The sequence below is a fragment of the Spodoptera frugiperda genome, chromosome 22 (genome assembly GCF_023101765.2).
Source record: "Spodoptera frugiperda isolate SF20-4 chromosome 22, AGI-APGP_CSIRO_Sfru_2.0, whole genome shotgun sequence".
Classification (NCBI taxonomy): domain Eukaryota; kingdom Metazoa; phylum Arthropoda; class Insecta; order Lepidoptera; family Noctuidae; genus Spodoptera; species Spodoptera frugiperda.
In genome coordinates, this window is record NC_064233.1 from 4,378,877 (window position 1) to 4,397,633 (window position 18,757).

At 34.8% G+C, this 18,757-nt stretch overlaps 1 protein-coding gene across 14 annotated transcripts in view; it reads right to left on the bottom strand.

Moving 5' to 3' along the window:
- LOC118279815 (probable nuclear hormone receptor HR3) overlaps nucleotides 1-18,757 on the bottom strand; it is a 132,072-nt gene that overhangs the window by 25,407 nt on the left and 87,908 nt on the right. The window contains exons 1-2 of one of the 14 annotated variants that reach the window (XM_050702330.1): nucleotides 2,927-3,254; nucleotides 1,821-2,763 (exon numbers count right to left, since the gene is read on the bottom strand). The exons of 8 other annotated variants lie outside the window; for them this stretch is intronic. In XM_050702330.1, the coding sequence (XP_050558287.1) occupies nucleotides 1,821-2,118 (298 nt within the window). In that variant the 5' untranslated portion in view covers nucleotides 2,119-2,763; nucleotides 2,927-3,254. Of the gene's footprint in view, nucleotides 1-1,820; nucleotides 3,255-18,757 lie in introns of those variants that run through there. 5 more of the 14 variants (XM_050702332.1, XM_050702333.1, XM_050702334.1 and 2 more) reach the window with 5 other exon arrangements.

Sequence of the window (18,757 nt, forward strand, 5' to 3'; positions counted from 1 at the left end):
AGTTTTTGACGGGGTCATTGACATCAACCTGCACTTTGCCTTGCGTTCTGTGTAATTGTTTTTTTTTTCTATTCATTTTAATAGCTTGCCTTTGCAATGTACTGTTAGTTTTGTGTTGTTATGTCATTTTGGCCCTTTTAGTAATTGAAAATTGGGTTTAGTTTAGTTTGAACGCAATTTTTTGGCTTTTTAACCGCCTGTGTCGTGTCTATGTGAGAAATATTTCCGTGTCATGTTATATTGCTGGGACAGAAAATATGTATGATTTTTTCGTTCTATTATATATTTTTTTTTTTAGTAGATAAACTGGGCGTTTTAATGATTAAAGAGAACCTATGAGAGAAATTGAGCTAATTTGACTATGTATAGAAAAATAAAAATATGTTTTTTTTTAAGACAATGAACTGTCAAATATTTTCTCCTATCTAAGCTAACCTACAATGAAAATTAGACTCAATTACATCATTTTAAAGTTTAAAATGAAACAGAAAGTGACATACATGGTAACTGACGTCATAACCTAAATGCAACGACAATTAACACAGATAATAAATAATGTGAAGGGACAAAGACAAAAACTCTGTTAATTGCGGAAATTAAAAATGTAGGACACAAACAATTTAAATGCAATTGGGGGCAATAGATAAATGCATTGGTTTTTGTAAATAATTACGTTTCAAAGTACTTACTACTAAACATTTAGGTCGCATGATATTATGAAGTGTTATTACGAAATTTTCCGCTTTTTCGTAAAAAAATAGCAAAGAAAATTCTAGGTTGCACCTAAATTGACTTACTGCCGCACTCAGAGACATTTAATGATTACTTAAACTAGTCCTTAGTAATGATTTTGTATCGAAAACGATTGCTAAGGGATGGTTTAAGTCACCATTAAATGACTTTGAGTGTGGCAGTCATGTTATATCATATTGATACAAATAAGATGATTTATTTCATATTGTTATAATATTATCTTAAAATTTTTAATTCATTCCAAACTGTTGTCAAGAAAGTGGATCAAAAAGATCTTCCTAACCTTTTACACTTGACCAATTAAAACATCAGAATTTGACCTTCAGTTGACCCGCACAAAATAGGCCCAAGTGACAATTTGTAGTACACCAATTACAACCATAACTGCCTGCTCAGAGAATTCAATTTCATTTAATTATAGAAACTCTAAAATCTCTTCTTAGGAATTTACACGCCCTAATTTAAATAAAGGTTAAGTGCATCTTCAAGTTCTAAATTTGAATCAATGTCATTTGATGTGATGTGACAGCTGTCAGAGTGTTTTTTTTTGTCAAAGACATTTCTTTATTATGCCTATGTTTAAAGTCATTGATACTTTTTGGTTGATTCAATGATCTGTTTTTGTTTAATTTTCATTAACTAAAGGATTTGCCTACTATCACTTTAATACGTATTTGTTATATCACTTTTACTACAAACGCGTTTTATCTCTGACATCATGGATTCGCGATAATGCACAACATAGAACATAACTAGGAAAATAAATTCCAACATTTCCTAGGTCATATTTACTAGAAAAAAAAACTTATTAAAAAAAACTTTATTATTCTTAATATGCACTTTGCTCCAACAAATTGGAAGGGACAAACAAACAGACAATTGGTATTGCTATTTGCATTGACTATCTTTGTATGTATATTTTATGGAAACCTAAATACGTGCATACGTTACTAAACACAAAAACTAAATTAACTTAATTAGAGTATTGTCAAAACGGAAATCAACGTAGAAAATTAGAATTTCAAATTGAAACCAATGTTTTTTTTTCGTAAAATAAGGATAAATACCTCGTATGGAGTTAGGTCCTTTCTTGTCCATATACATCCCAGGCATAGATGATCCGTACATCCCTTCGTTGCCCCCAGGCGGGGGTGATGTACTGTCCGCCACGGACCCTGAAGTGATGTCCATCGGCATCTGGTTGTGCATGACCTGCTGACCATCAGTATGGGGCTCTCTCTTCAACTGCATGCCTTGTGGCAATCCCTGTGATTGGTGCAGCATGGTGGAAGCCGACGAGTGACCTCCGTGCTGATCTGGGGGCCACTGCGAGCCGAATAAATCGTGGAACTGGTTGCTGTTCATGATTTCAAAGATTTTCGAATTTTTATCGGCCGTCTTTCCGCCTTTTCTTGTACTCTTCGAAAACTTTTTTCTTCTAAGTTACTTTCGGCCAATGATTTTGTGTTTGTGCGAATCGAATTCGCATTGCGGTCCACACTACTATCACTAGACGTTGGCGTTCCAATTGATGGTTCAAATTTCTTCTTTTTTTATTTTTGTTTGGGTAAAAATTGTTTTTTTGTTCGACTATGTCGGTAAGGCAACTGTTTTGTTTTTTTTTATGTGTTCGTTACACCATTAGTAATTTTCTTCGAAAAAACTATGGCACTCCCAGTTTTTTTGTTTTTGTAATATTGTTTCTTCAACTTTGTTGATTATTTTTATAATAAGCACCAGGTTTTTTGGAGTTTAACTGATGAATATATTCCGGCCGAGCGGGGATGTGAGATTTCTCTTTGCGAAGTTTAATTCCGGTATTAACTTTTTGAAGAGCAACAAATTTTTTGGCATTTTGTCTCCGTGATTATGTTTTGTTTTCTTCCGTTCGTCTTAAATAAACATCTAAGTAAGGCACTATTTGTATTTATTGTAATTGTTCACTTGATCCCTTATTCTATTGGTTAGGTTATATCTCTTAATCAATTATTGAGAGAACACAAAAAATATCTGCAAACAGAAAACCGAAACAGAAGAAGAATTTATTTGAATTTAAAAATATTCTTTAGAACAAAAAAGAAATATTTAAAAATGCCAATTTGTTGTTTATTAGAGATTTTAGTTAACCGAACAACGTTTGCTCAATTATCTAAAATCCGTTATTCGAATTTACGTGGAATAGAACACAAGATTTAAATTTGAAATTTTATTCCGATGTTTGTTAGTTTATTAATCGTCACCACGTTCTATTTTCATAAACAATTGTGAATTAAAATCCTTGGGTTGCACTGGAAGGCACTGTCACTGTTCCTTGTAAGAAAATAACAATACGTGTTCACCTCACTGTTGGAAAAATTTGTACGTTAGTATGTTTGTACTATTGGTTGTTCACAAGTCGGGATCGCGTCGGCAACTGGCAGACTAAAGATGTTGACGCCACAGCGGTCCGAACATGACTGACGCATTGACGAATCTTCAGCCAGCCTCACGAAAAAATTATATATTTTTTCATTCCGACCGAATAATCAACTTAGCTTATAGCGATAGTTCAGTCGCCCCGGCGCGGCGCGGACTAGGAATCGTGTAGGAAAGTCCTTCAATAATCATCTTTAAGGGAAAATTCTTTGAGGATGGTTAAATACGAATATAGTACCTCCGAAACTTTGTAAAATGTATGCGGAAACGTGTGTAATTACGGTGCAATTAAGAGACAGAATCGCCCATCAATGTGCGAGCGGATCGCAAGGCGTTGTGTGCTTGTGTGCGTACGTCGGTAGCGTGTACGGATATAGCGGCGCGCGCACACTGGCACACAGGCGTCACCGCAGTTCGTTGACCCCGGGACCCAAACAAAGTAGATTTCGGTGAAAAGTTGTTGAACTCTAGTTTTGAATGTGGAATCACTGAACAATATTACGTCGCCGCCTTTCCTGGCGAATTTTTTCGCCGGCGAACGTTCCGAATTCAAATATTTCGGACGGTTTTTTTTTTCTTTCTTTTTTTTTCTTGTTCGGAAAAGATGATTCGCTTACTTACGATATTTTTCTTTGGAGTTTTTTTTTGTGAATAGCTCTTAGATGATTGGTTAGGCATCTAGATGGATTGATATTCGAAATTTAAAATATTATGTTATTGATATTTTTTACACAACATTTTCTGACTATGACATAACAAAAAAACTTCTTTATTTTTTTTCTATTTTTTTTTAAATATGCCTCAAAATAAAATCGAACCTAATCAAAATAGTAACAGTTACATACATAATCATAGTTTATTTAATCATAACAATACCTGAACTAAACTGTACTGTTAAAAGGTCATTGACCCGGGAAAATATATAGCCGACCGCAATGTAATACTAAATGTGAACAAAACAGTGTCTACTAGTTATCCCGCTATTTACATCATAATACGTTAATAAAAAAAAACAATAACAAACTATTAGGTTCGATTCCGAGTCGAGCAAAATTCAAATTTACAGATGTCCAAAATTTTTGTTTGTGGTAAAAAAGTGGGTGTTACATACGAATATGTGCAACTCTACTTACCCCTTTATGGGATAATGGGTTATAAAATACATATGTAATATGTTAGTTATAGCAAAAAAAATATTAGTATTTTTTTTCCTAAAAAAAAAGTGGTGAAAAGTGGGTGTTACACCAAATAACCAACTCTACTTACCCCATTTATGGGAATTTAGTTCAAAATACATAAATATGAAATACATATATGTATATGTTTATTACAGCATAAAAAAAATACTAGCAGCAATATTTTTTCCTTCACATTTTTTATCTTATTATGAAATCTTGTAAATAATCTTATCACAATGTCAATGGACTTAATATCACGCTTGCTATTTAAAGAAGTATAGGCAGTTGACGCAGGTCGGTGCCAACTGATACCTGGTCATCCAAGACATTGGGGGATGCCCATGAAGCAAATACAAAGAGGAAATGTCATAACTGAATTTCCCTTTAACATAATGCGTGACACTTTACGGGGAGCGCGAGACGTTACAAGCCATGCCCCTCTCTATTTTTCGGGTTACCGGGACTCCGGTCTGAAAATCAGGAGTGTCAGACTCTTACTGACTAAAAACCACCCCGTTCTTTTCCATCATGCAGTCCCATGCTGCGGACTGCCTAGCGAGTTACCAGGGCTCCGGCTCGAAAAGCAGGAGTAGGAACGGGGTGGTTTTTAGTCAGTAAGAGTCTGACACTGTCTCTCGCCAAGATAAAAAAAGGTAAGGTCATCCAATGACTTCTCTCGCCTTGGGTGAGACAAGAGGGAGTGTCAGACTCTTACTGACTAAAAACCACCCCGTTTCTACTCCTGCTTTGAGGCAGAGCCTCGGTAACGCCTTAGGTTATCCGCTTCGGATTTCATTTTAGGATATAAGGCAAACGAGCAAACAAATCACCTGATGGTAAGTAATCGCCGTCGCCCATGGACACCCGCAACACCATAGGCGTTACAACTGCGTTGCCGACCTTTATAAAAAGGAGCAAGGTATAAATCTCTTTTCTTAAACTTTAAAAAACTTGATAAAATGAGAGATTGTACGGTTAGCCCAGTGGCTGAGTGGCCGGCTGCTTTAAAAGAGGTCGTGGCCTCAATACCCGTTCCAAACAACTATTCGTGTAATCTTGTTGGAATTTTGTCCCAGATAATTTGTGTAAGTGGTGAAAAGTGGGTGTTACATTGTATTTATTTTTTACAGTAGAAGAGGTACTGGGTAATTATGTGTTTGTGATCACAGAGAGATTTAGTAATTCAAGCTCGAAGGTCTAAGTTCGATTTTCGAGCCAGACAAAAAAGGTTTTTAGTTGTGGTTTTAAAGTCACTCATTTATGATAAAAGCATAAAATATTATTAATGATTTGTAATTATTTTAAATTGTTACATAAATATCGATAAATATGTATGTATGTATGTTAAATAATATCTTAAGGTCACCTTAGGGATTACATATAGCAAAGATATAATATATGTATACATATGTAAGGAAATTGATAAGATTATATATATTATTGATATCAAAGGATTACATTACATAATATATTACACCTGTTATTTAATTCAGGAAAGACACTTTTGAACGTCAAAGCAAATATTACAATATTAAAATAAAATGTCTGTCTGTCGGTCAGTCCTCTAGTTGCTCTATTTGCTCGTTCCAAAGTGTAGATTCCTATAGAGAAGAACGAGCAAGAAACTCCATAGGTTACTCTTTTCCAATCAGATTCACAATACAATTCTTGGTTACATTGTTTCATTGGTTTTAGTTCGGTTTATTTTTGGAGAAGACCGACTCTCACTCATCTTACACGGTTAACTAACTAACTATAAAAAGTTAACTATTATTATAACTCTTACTGTCACACAAAAACTGGGTTAATAATGATTAAGCTATCCTAATATGTCAAAATTAACTGCCGTGCCATTAAAACTTACTCTCACTGCTAACCTACCATCAATGGTAGCTATGTATTACAAAAACATCAACTCAAAATCGATACATCATTTCCCGAGAAATGGATAAACAAATATACAGACATACATGAAATTTTAATCTCCAATCCCCAATCTACAATCTCCAATTCCCAATATCTAAATTATATTCAATTTTTAACGTTTCAAAAATATCTATGCATGGTTTAATTGAAATAAAAATGCTTTCATTTTGACAATCTCCAATCTCCAATCCCTAATCCCCAAATCTCCAAAAAGACTTACAAGACAACGCACTTGTATCTCCTCTAGTGACCACCGATTGCTTACCATCAGGTGATCCACCTACTCGTTTACCGATCTATGCCAAAATAAAACACCCTGTATAAGAGCGCAGTAATCCCAGAATTAAAAAAAAAAGAAAAGTAAATAACCCTCGAGGGAAGCCGCCGACCTTGCGAGGGAGTGAGACGGAAGATGTGACGTCACTTCGTGTGGTCTCGCTCACACTTGTAGGCTAACGACCTATTGATTTTTCGACCACGTGGTACTTAAGGCAAAGGAAGTCGGCATTCAGCCTAGTATTTTAATGAAAGTTTTTTTTTTAAGATTACTGCTCTATGGTCTAGGGGGCTTAAGGTAAAGGGTTGTGTTTATAGCGTCAATGGGTTCGATTTCCGTGTTATACAAGTATGTAATTCGATACTGAATTTGTTTTAAAAGTAAATCTAGCTGGTGTATGGCAAAAGGCGTGACCTTTCCTACATTGAACTCAACTGACAAAAAGTGGGTGTCACATATTTTACCTATAATATGAACACCTAAGTATTCGAATGTTAGAAAAAATATTTCATAATCCATTAAAAAAAAATCTTAGAACTCAAAATGACATACGAAAAATGAATAATCATTTCAAATGTTATGTGCAATTCTGACTACCCCTTCGAATATAAAAAGGTCTTATATTAAATAGTAGCATTACAATAAGGTATTTTTGGTCAGGATAAAAATCATTCAATGATTTCTTCCACCTTAGGCGAAACTGAGGAGTGTCAGACTCTTACTGACTAAAAACCACCCCGTTCCTACTCCTGCTTTTCGAGCCGGAGCCCTGGTAAACCCGCTAGGTAGTCCGCAGCTCCGGATCAGGCATCAGCCCTACCACATCTGTGGTGGTCTGATAGCTCTTTGGTTAACTATTCATTTATTTATAGAAAAAAGTTTCGTCATCATCATCATCATCATCAATCGTCAATCATCCCATTCGCATCCACAAAAACAGAGCCCTCTACAATATCACACCAAAAACAAAATACTAGACTATATTTATTCCAGTGCATTCCACAAACAATTCTAGATAACTAAGGAATTAGGTTGCATCGGTCACAGATATAGGTCACAAAATATAGCATACCTAAGTCCTATATTGCATGCCCTAGTGACGTAGTTAGTGTTTACATGACATTGAATAATTTTGTATATGTATATATTTATATGTGAAATGTAGATTACACTGATATTGTTATTAAGTTATTTATAAAACATCATTGTAGTTGTCACTATTTTTAACCGACTTCCAAAAAGGAGGAGGTTTTTTAACAGTTGTGTTTATGAGTCCCATGTAATAATTATGTAATAGAGGGTGAGACTATTGTCATATACCGGGCACAATAATAGACTCTGATCTATTAACTTTTGCAAAAAAACACCTGTGCTCCTCTGCCTATCCCTTCGAGGATAAAAGGCGTGATGTTACTGATTTATAAAAAGTTCTAACAAGGTGTCAACCTCTATGGTTTAACCTTTTCTGTGAACATGAGACTTCTCACGTATGCTTCCGTAGAGAATACTCAGGCACACTCTTTCGGGCACCACCGACCTTCAGATAACCTCTGCGCAAAGATATTTGGGAACAGGAAAACTTGTATCGAAATTCCGATTCCTGTGAAATGATATAATATGTAATTATATAGAGTTTTGTTTTATTTTTTTAATGTTTGGAATTGGGATGACTAAAAAAATTTTTACTACTGCAGTTTTTTGTTTGTATTATATCTTATGGTGATTGTTACCAACCATTTTTTAACTAAGAGTTATTTAGCGTGAGTACCTAAGTGTTACTTATTTTAGCTTAGGGGTTCCTTAAAATGTAGAGCTAGCTAAAAAAACAGCTTTTTATGATATCTGAAAGGAGACTGGACAATGACATAGTATTTATAATTTATGTATGAAATAGACTCATCACCTATTACATGGGACTTCACTACATAGTATAAAACAAAGTCGCTTTCTCTGTCCCTATGTCCCTTTGTATGCTTAAATCTTAAAAACTACACAACGGATTTTAAGGCGGTTTTTTTAAAAGATAGAGTGATTCGAGAGGAAGGTTTATAGCACCCATGAAGCTGAGGCGGTTCACTAGTATAACATAAATGGTGTAGTACTTGCGTAGCATGAAGAAAACTACATGAATGCTTATACATAATATACATAGCATGTATTATAAATGCATAAACCAATTTACATGTAATATGTAAGAGCTATTCGCACGTATGTGAGAATCACACTTTCGTTGAATAATTTTAAGTAAGTAGGTATTTTAAATTACTACTATAACTTTAGTGGTGACTTCGGGCGCTTAAAATGTTTGTTTCTGAATCTTAAGCAAATATGTAGTAACATTTTGAATAGCCTTGTTGGTGCGAAAATGCGACTCGAGTTCGATTCTCGGGTCGGGTAAAGTATCGTTGGGTTATTAACATTTACCCCTTCCCAATCCCCGATTCCCCAACAACCCTTAAATTCCTAACCCCCAAAAGGCGGTAACGTATTTTGCAACGCCTCTGGTATTTCAAGTGTCCATGGACGGCGGTGATTGCTTACTATCAGGTGATATGTCTGCTTGTTTACCGGGTTATACCATAAAAAATTAGAAACCAAAGATTATAAGAACCAAAATCATCTAGTTAAGTAAGTACCTTGAGGTCATTTAAGAGACCTTTCTACTATTAGCATCCAAACACGTGACCTCAGCCAAACTATCTACATACTAAGGGTCAGATTACACTGAATATCGACTAGGGTCGAAATCCGACTTTACCCTAATTTAGATGTAAGTACCTCCTGGCTTAGTGTCACAGTTAGGGTGACTAGGGACCCTTAGTCTAGCCTAGGGTACGGTAATTACCCTTAGGAAGGCTTAGTGGATTCTGGGGGGGTAATGTGGTATGTGAAAATGTATTTATATTACATATATATATGTACCTCACGTCTGTCTCCCATGGGGGTAGGCAAAGAGTTTTGAAGTGGGAGTTTAGAAAAAATATTCGACCCGTATTTTTTATTATGTTTTATAAGATAACAATACTTAGATAAAACGAATCAAAGTTTAGGATTGGGAGCAAATACGTCATTTCTACGTATAAAACGTACCTAGAAATGACATCACGCGATATTTCAAATCAATATAATCTTCGAAAGTATTTGTTTCCGTAAGAAAATAAAAAATACGTGTCTAATGTTTTAAAATAATCTATAAGACGGACATTAAAATAGAAATTAGTCATCTACCCTATGGTATATATACTCACATTTCATATAAATGGTAGTATGGTATAGTTAGGTACAAATCTAGACTGCTACATAAATAGCCTAAGTTTAGTCCTACTTAAGCATATCGATTGACCCTTTTTCCTCAAAAACTAGGCTGAAATGTCTGGTAGCTATTTTTCATAGTGTTATTAACCTTATGAAAAGCAGTATTCTTTGTACAATTGGTAGCTACAAAGCTTAAAACCAGCCTGGGGGCTTGAAGCAAGCATTCTATTAAGAAATCTAATAGAAATTGTTTATAATAGGCTAAATTTCCTACTAGTCAAATTCAATACTTTTTTCGAAACGTCAAAAACTATATTTTCTATGAACTTTGTATGAAATACTCTATTATGATGTCATAAGTTTTTGACGTCAAATAGCAGACTTATTTCTAGAAATTTAGCTAGAAAAAATCGAAAATTAAGTAGTTCATCAAATTTATGAATGAGTGTGATTATTTTTTAATATTTTATTGTATTGAAAAGTTGTAATAATTTATTTTTGACCCAGTCATCATCCCTATTCTTTAGATGTGACAAAAATTTCAAAATACGAACTCCGAATTAAAAAAAAAAACATCTGTTTTATATTTAGGGTGTCAAAAGAAAATGCAGGAAAGAATTTCAAATAAGCAAAGATCTGATTTTTAAAAAAAGAATAGGAATTTCAAATTTTGAACCAGATCGAGTTCGTACAATGAACCTATGGTGTTACACCAACTTATTTTTGCGGACGGAGAAAATTGGAACTAGCCAAATTTCATACAAAAAAATAGTTTTCACGAAGAAACTAGCGCCGTTATCAACTGAAGAATTTAAGTTTGTAAAACTTAAAACCTCTGTTACTAGTGGAACATTTTTATTTTTTTAACAGATCTCGAAAGATATAACATCATGTATATGTATACAGCCTAAATAAGGTTCAGTTTTTAACCAGAAGTTTTTATAATTAGGAAACTTTTCCATTTTTAAATTTGCAATATTTATAGATACATCGAGTCTATTCTTTAATCTTTTATATTCGATATGGCAGACAATTTTAGTATACTTTTAAGGAACCATTTAAGTGATTATTTTCTCTATTTAATATAGTATTTCTGGACTTATGGGCTCACTGGGATTCACAACATAACTGGTGAAAACTGGATGTCAAAATTTCATTTCTACATTTATCATGAAATATGTTCACTTCTGCCTACCTCCTTTATTGAGGTAAAAGACATTAGCTGCCTATCCCTTCTGGGATAAAAGGGTTAATCTTTAAGACACAGAATTAAGAATTACACCCAGTGTAAGGCAATAGGCTCACCCCCTATTAACAGTAAGCCTAAAGCCATTTTCATAGCTCAGATCAATACCTATTATTAAGGAAAAAAATAATATAATTTTATTTGAACATAAATCGAACCTGAGTATGTCAAATAGTGTGTCACTTGGGTCGTTTATTGACCCAAGAACCGATGACCTTAGTGACCCCGGGCCGTAACGTTGACCCCTGTAGGGGGTGGTAGTGAAAACTCTATGCCACTCTATGGTCACCAACGGATTTATTTAATTTTCGAATTTGGAAGTGTTTGTTTATGGTGTCTCAGTTTGACAATTTTGTTGTGATATTTTTTATCTGTGTTTTTAAATTAGTTATGAGAAAAAAATAGAAAGATTGTATTTTTTTATTTTTATTTTGTATCATATTACTTAATATGGTATTAGTTAAAATTATCATTTTTAGTTGGTATAAAAATATGTGAATGGGATATTTTAGGAAAATCTGTTATCATACCAAATTCTATATGAAATAAAAACACTATTTAATAAATCACTAACAAATCACCACAAACATTGGCCCAACACATTCCAACCAAAACTTTGGACCAAACATTTGGCCAAAACCCTTACACACAGCCAAAAGCCAAAAAAAAAAACAAAAAGAAAGACGGATTTCCTATCTACCAGCCAATCCTGAAAGTACATCAATCTGCTTAACAAATCGCCAATCGATATAAAGGCACGTTATCGTCGCGTTCTGCGGTTCGACGCTCGGACGATGAACTCCCCAAAAATCTTCGGAGTTCATTGGCTTGTCTACTTCTAGTGTTCAAAACGTCAAATGTTTGTAACGTTGCGTTGCATTCGCCAATTCTTTCGGTATGCTGGCTGGATAGATGTTCGATTTGAAATTCGAATATGTTCTAAAGGTTTAAATGGTTATTAATAATTAAAGGATTGTTTTCAAAGTTCTTATTTGGCCAATTCTTTCGCTATGCTAGCTGAATAGATGTTCGATTTGAAATTAGAATGTGTTCAAAAGTTCTTAGTTTGGTATTTTAAATGTTTTAATAATTAACGGATTGTTTTCGAAGTTCTTATTTGGCCAGTTCTTTCGCTATACTGGTTGAATAGACATTCGATTTAGAATTCGAATGTGTTCTAAACTTTTTACTATGCCTAAAGTTCTTAGTTTGTATTTTAAATGATGTTATTAATTAACGGATATTTTTTTCGCAGTTCTTAATTTGAATTTGAATGTTTTAGCTATAGTTAGTAGTTTGTTAAGATAAAGTTTTAATATATTTAATTTTAAAATATGTCAAAATGTTGTATCGTGAATCGTACTTATTTATCATGAGCCTATGACACTATGGGACTTCTTGACAAAAGAAGGACTTGTCATTTCTACTAAATAAGCTTCGGATTAAAGACCACAGAAGAGGTTCAGGTTTATCAGAGAACTTTGCAATCTTCTCTCTCAAACATGACAGTCCCTTAATCAACTCTAAAGACACCCACTGAAAGAATAGCAGTGGCAAAAAACGTAATCTAGTCTACCGTCACGGCTGAACTGAAAAACATGAATAAACATGAACAAATCACATCCTTATCACAAAGATAATAATTGCTAAAATTGCAAATCACATTTCTTTGTCTTTTTAAATCTAAAATGACAGTTGCTAGTCACTGATACAGAGATAGGCACACGCATCACGTAAAGCTACACAAAACCAATATAAATTGACCGTCGAATGTATGAAACTATCGAACAAAGCGGGGTCAAGATAAACTGGTTAAAACATCCAGTATAAATTGACCCGCAATGAGTATGATTATCAAACAAAGCGGGTTCAAGATAAAGTGGTTTTTTGATATCCAGTATAAGCTGACCGTCCGATGTGAGAGATTCTCATACAAAGCGAGATCAAAATAAACTGGTTGTATATATAACTTGATTATATACTTTCGAATCTAGTACACCAGACATATTACAGCCTAATCGTGCGTTATCATTATCAAACAGACTTTCTTTTATCTAAAAAAAAACAATAATAACATAACACACCGAAATTTAGGCCGTAGACTGGCTTGCACTCTCTAATCAGCCAGACTACACTACATATCTGATATGACATATATGACAAAAATACTAAATTCGATACAAAACGTCATGTCTTTTTCCGTAGTAGGCAGCAAATGTAAACGCCCACTTTTCACCAGTTATGTTATACGTCTGACTAAAAACCACCCCGTTCCTACTCTTGCTTTTCGAGCCGGAGCCCCGGTAAACCCGCTAGGTAGTCCGCAGAAGTCCCTGATACGCGCCGGACTTCAGTGTTCCGGTGTTTGCATGGTTGTATCTAGGTAGTTTAGCTCTTGGCTTACAAGTGTTGCAGCGATATGGGAGGTTGTGGCGGGCTTGTACCAAAAAAAGCTATTAAGTACCTACTGAGAGTTTTTCAAAAAGTGAATAACTACACAGCCTATATAATTTACTCCTATAAGTAATGTATGGGATACTGGCAGCCATGCCAGTGGCATGCTGGAATAATAGCTGGTTTGTGTTTAATTTTAATTTATAGCTAAGTTTCCTAACGGGTCTTTGCAGCCCATCGAAAACTGTCCAAAAGACCCCAAACCCTTTACTCCTGTTAATAGACAAGATAAAAAAGAAAAGCATTCAAAATTATAAGGTTGGCAACGCAACATACACCTATCTCAACAGCCAAAGCAGAAAAAAAGAATGTTTAAAAAAATGTCGCACCTATTAAACTTTATGCCAACATTGAAATACAAACACAACTATAACCCGGTTTTCATAATTCGAACATCACGTGATACCCATTATGACATCACGAGTTTGCAAATATGGCGGAGTTTTGTGTTAGATTATATTATATTTTGAAAAAGGAACACACGCACACATCGGTGAAGACGGTGTGTATGTTAATGTTATGTTAAAATGTTACTTATGATTGTGTTTTATTACCGTTTTTTATAAAAAATCGTTTGACATAATAGTTTTAGTTACAAAATTATTTTTGATGGAATAAAACTTATTTTTAATTCGTTGTGTTGTGTTAGTGTAGGGCTAGGCTAAAACATAAATTCACGCCTTTTTAATCCACGAAGAAATATGCAAAAGTGTGTTATTTTTCCATATTACACCCACTTTTCATAATTATGTTGAGTCCTAATTAATAGGGGGTGTATCTCTATTGCCATATTTATCCCAGACACAATTCTATATTTTTTCCGATTATAAAATAAAATTGAACTTTCAAAAGTCATATCATATGACTAATCAGATTTCAAAAACGTGCAAAAAATCTATTGAGACATAAAATAACATTATCTGAGAATGTTTTTATATGGTACTAGCTACTTCCGCGCGGTTTCACCCGCTCTGCTCGACTCCTATTGATCATAGCGTGATGATTTATAGCCTATAACCTTCCTCGGTAAATGCACTATCCAACACAAAAATAATTATTCAATTTGGACCAGTAGTTCCGGAGATTAGCGCGTTCAAACAAACAAACAAACAAACAATCAAACAAACTCTTCAGCATTATAATATTAGTATAGATAAGCCGGTAAACGAGCCGACGGATCTCCTGATGGTAAGCAATCGCAATCGCCAATGGATATTCGAAACACCAGAGGCGTTACAAGTCGTATTGCTGGTCTTTTGGGTGTTAGGCTTAATTCCTAACTTATTGCTAGCTTATTGGGGAATCGGAGATTGGGAAGGGTGTAATTGGGTCTCCGGTAACCTCACTTACACAACGCAAGCATTGTTTCAAGTCGGTTTTCAGTGAGGCCGTGCTATCATCACTCCGGTCGAGCCGGCCTATAGACTGTGGAAAAAAAAACGAGGTTTATAGACATTGTGAGATAGTTTCCGTAAACACACCGCTTTAGTTTACATCTTGTAGTAAAAATAACTACGTAATGTAAACAAAGAATGCAGATTTTTAGACCAACTTGAATTTTATGGGCTTTTTTTAGTATGTCGACAGCACAGCGTAAAAATCAACGGTTTTTAGGTCAAACTAAGTGTCTATTGGGGTTTTTGGGATTACAAAATGAGTCAAAATATTCTATAAGGCTTGTTTTTTAACTTTATTAAGCCTGCGTCAGCCAACCAACCCGCTATCTGCCAGAACGGTGAAGTGAAGATGTGGCCGAAGATGGAGCACACAGACTTAGAAAGTACTATTTACTCTAAACTTAATGCCAAAAAAATGGAGTCTGGTATTAAATCCCATTTTTTGGCAATTAAGAATTAAATATCGATGGTTTGTTAGGTTTAGATGCACTAATGTCATAAACTACTGATCACATTAGGATGATTCTTGTTGCATCAGAGAGATTCATTCTTTAGGAACATTTATACTATAACACTATCACAGTATATCACAGTATAGCGTTTATGTTTGCTATAATTACACATGCATCTAGTATCAAAATAGCATGCAAAAGAAAAAGGATAACAAACCCCAAAAAAAAATTGCATAATTTTTTGAAAAACGACAAAAAATGCAACGAAAAAATTCCCTAGCAACATGACACTCTCGAAAAAAAAAATCACAAAATTGCGACCGGGAAGTCAGTACGAGCCGATAACATGGGCCGGTTCCTTACCAGCCCACGTGGTGGGTCAACGCCTGCCCCACTGCGCAAACGCAGGTCACTGAACCGCGCCTCACACACAAACACACACACACCAACAAAATTCATACTCATCGCGAACACACATAGGGAATCTCCTACACGTTTACGTGGCCATCTCACTCACACATAAACAAATGAACTTACGCGGTAAACTCCTGCGCACATTGACGTAGCGTCATTGGGCAGGTGACTAATTGTATGTGTCTTGTTTCTGATGGCTTTTTTTGGGATTAAGTTTGGTATTTTACGCTAAGTCATCTTACGTAAGGTTATTTTTAGAGTTTTAAAAATTTTAATCAAAATTCTTCTTAAGTGTATATTTCTTATTACAAATCCCGAAAAAAATACCCGTTAAACTACAAAATAAAATAAAAAAATCCTTTTTTCGGCTTTTCTAAAATTTCTCAGTAGTAAAACGGAGGCTCGAATTGTGCCCGGTATATGGCAATAGGCTCACCCCTATTACATGGGACTTATAACACGAATGGTGAAGTAGGTATACATTTTATAGCAGCATTACGTGCCGTAATGTGCATATCTGCCTACCCCTTTGGGAATAAAAGGCGTGATGTTGCAACGTTACAAAAATAATAATCCATAAATCTTTCATCCATTTTCTATCTTCACTATTAAGTGCCAACCCTATTTCACAGTACATCACAGACAGACTGACAGACGATATTTTGGCGCGCAATAATGTCCTTCAACTAATGACATCACGGATTCTAAATTTAAAAACGCGTCATTAATAAAATGGCGTCTGGAATAGGTTGGTTCCATTTGAATTTGGAATGGAAACAAATGGCCAGACAGTTTGTCAACCAAGGAGGATTAATTGGAGACTAGATAAGTTCTTTTTTTTTATTCTAGAAACTACGGTTATAGAAAAAATTGATACCTGCTTATGTACTATGTTATGAGTTTCATACAAATTCATACATAAGACGCAATTGGACAGTTTTCCGCAGTCAAAAACAGACTTTTAATAAAACAAACACACAAATAATCACACTTTCATTGATTGTTTTTCAAAAATCCGAAAACAAAACACAAATATCAACTCAACCTAGAAATCCAGATTTAAAACCTTTTTTATTATTTTTGACGGGGAGAATATTATCCAAAGACTTCTCCCTACTTAGGTAAAGCAGAGAGAGTGTCAGACTCTTACTGACTAAAAACCACCCCGTTCCTTCTCCTACCCCGATAACCTGTTACGTTGTCCGCAGCTCCGGAGATTTAAGACCTTCTATTTGGCAGTCATACTTAAAGCCACTCAACCAAGAAAGCATAAAGATTAGAAGAGAAAAGTGGGGTCATCATACTAGTCTTTTAAAAAGGACAGGTGTTCATTTCTATACAATTAACCAATAGAATATGTAGGCGGTAACAACCACTTCTAAGTATATAATCCTACACGAAATTTTTATCGAATAAATCGATCAAATACAACCTAGTCGATTCCAATCGATCACCGTATTCGATGCAATGATCTCATTCTAAAATTACTTTTAGTTCAATTCGGGTGGTGAGTCATGTGTGTGTTTTTTATAGCTTTCTAATCGATTCATCATTGCTATATTGGTAGACTCTGATCCTAGCGATACCTACCGGGTTTACCGGGGCTCCGGCTCGAAAAGCAGGAGTAGGAACGGGGTGGTTTGTAGTCAGTAAGAGTTTGACACTCCCTCTCACCTTACAAAGTGGGGAGAAGTAATTAGATGATGTCTCTCGCCTCGCCCAAGGCGGGGGAAGTAAAGGATGATTTTCGCCCCTAAAAAAAAGACTGGTGAGAGATATGTACATCTCTGCTTATCCTTTCAAACGTAAGGCGTAATGAAGTATGTAAGGTTACATTACTGACAGTAATATAAAGACATTTCAAAATACGGAAATTAAAAATCTATTTAGTCCGTCAGTTAGGTAATGAAAAATATTAGATATCAGTTATATGTATTTAATTTTTTTGTATAAGATAACAATATTTACAACAACAATATAAAACGAATATCAGAGAGCTTAGCAGTCCGTATTAAACCTTTCTAAAAACGACACCCACGACAAGACTAAGAGTAGTAACAAAAACCTACCCTACTCTACCGCCTTGACAAGTTATTACCCTATAGAATGAGGTATCAACACATGGTAGGGAAAACCAGGTTAATCTTCAAATAGGCGTTGATATATCACTCTGTCAATGGTTCAACACCCTCCGTGTTTTTGTTAGAGGCTTTTCCTCCCTTAGAGGGAATGCCCTCTGCGGGTAACGACCTCAGGGTAATAGACCCGTTAATGCATCTAATGGGTCACCGGTGGACGTCAAAAAAGGGTAATTTGATTGAATAGCGGGTTTTTTTTTGGAGGCTAGAAATTATAGGGTCTAAATTATTTACTTAAGATGGTGGTTAGTTTTGAAGATTTGCTTGTATATGATGAGTATTAAAATTAAATGTATAATATTATACTCATGTATCATTTATCAATGATATATTTTCGGGGTGGTCTATGTTCAAAAGTAGACGTCTTGTGTCTTAAATGATGATGCTGATGGCTAAGAATATTAAAACAAAATATAATAATAATATCTTTCTCAGCACGGTAATCGAACCCCGGGTCCTATACTCGATAGTCTCACTTGCAACTACCTGGAAAATGAGGCAATATAATGTAATATGTAATGACACATTTGATTTTTTAAAGTCTTTAGTAGATAATTCGAAGAATGGTTGACTAACTATTTTCAAAGAATTCGAGAGTCTATTAGCATTACTAGGAAAGCTCAAATAGAAAATCCTAGATAGACATTGATTGATTAAACTCGCAGATTGAATCCCAGACTTCCTCCTCACTTGTCTAGACTTAGGTCAATCTAAAAACCTAAACCTAATATAATCTATGGCAATTCCGACATAAAACCTCCTTACAAACTTAATACCTGGCATAAAACTGTCAAATTACAAATTTATTTTTAACTAAAATTCTAAATTTAAAAAAGTAGTGTTCTAAAACAA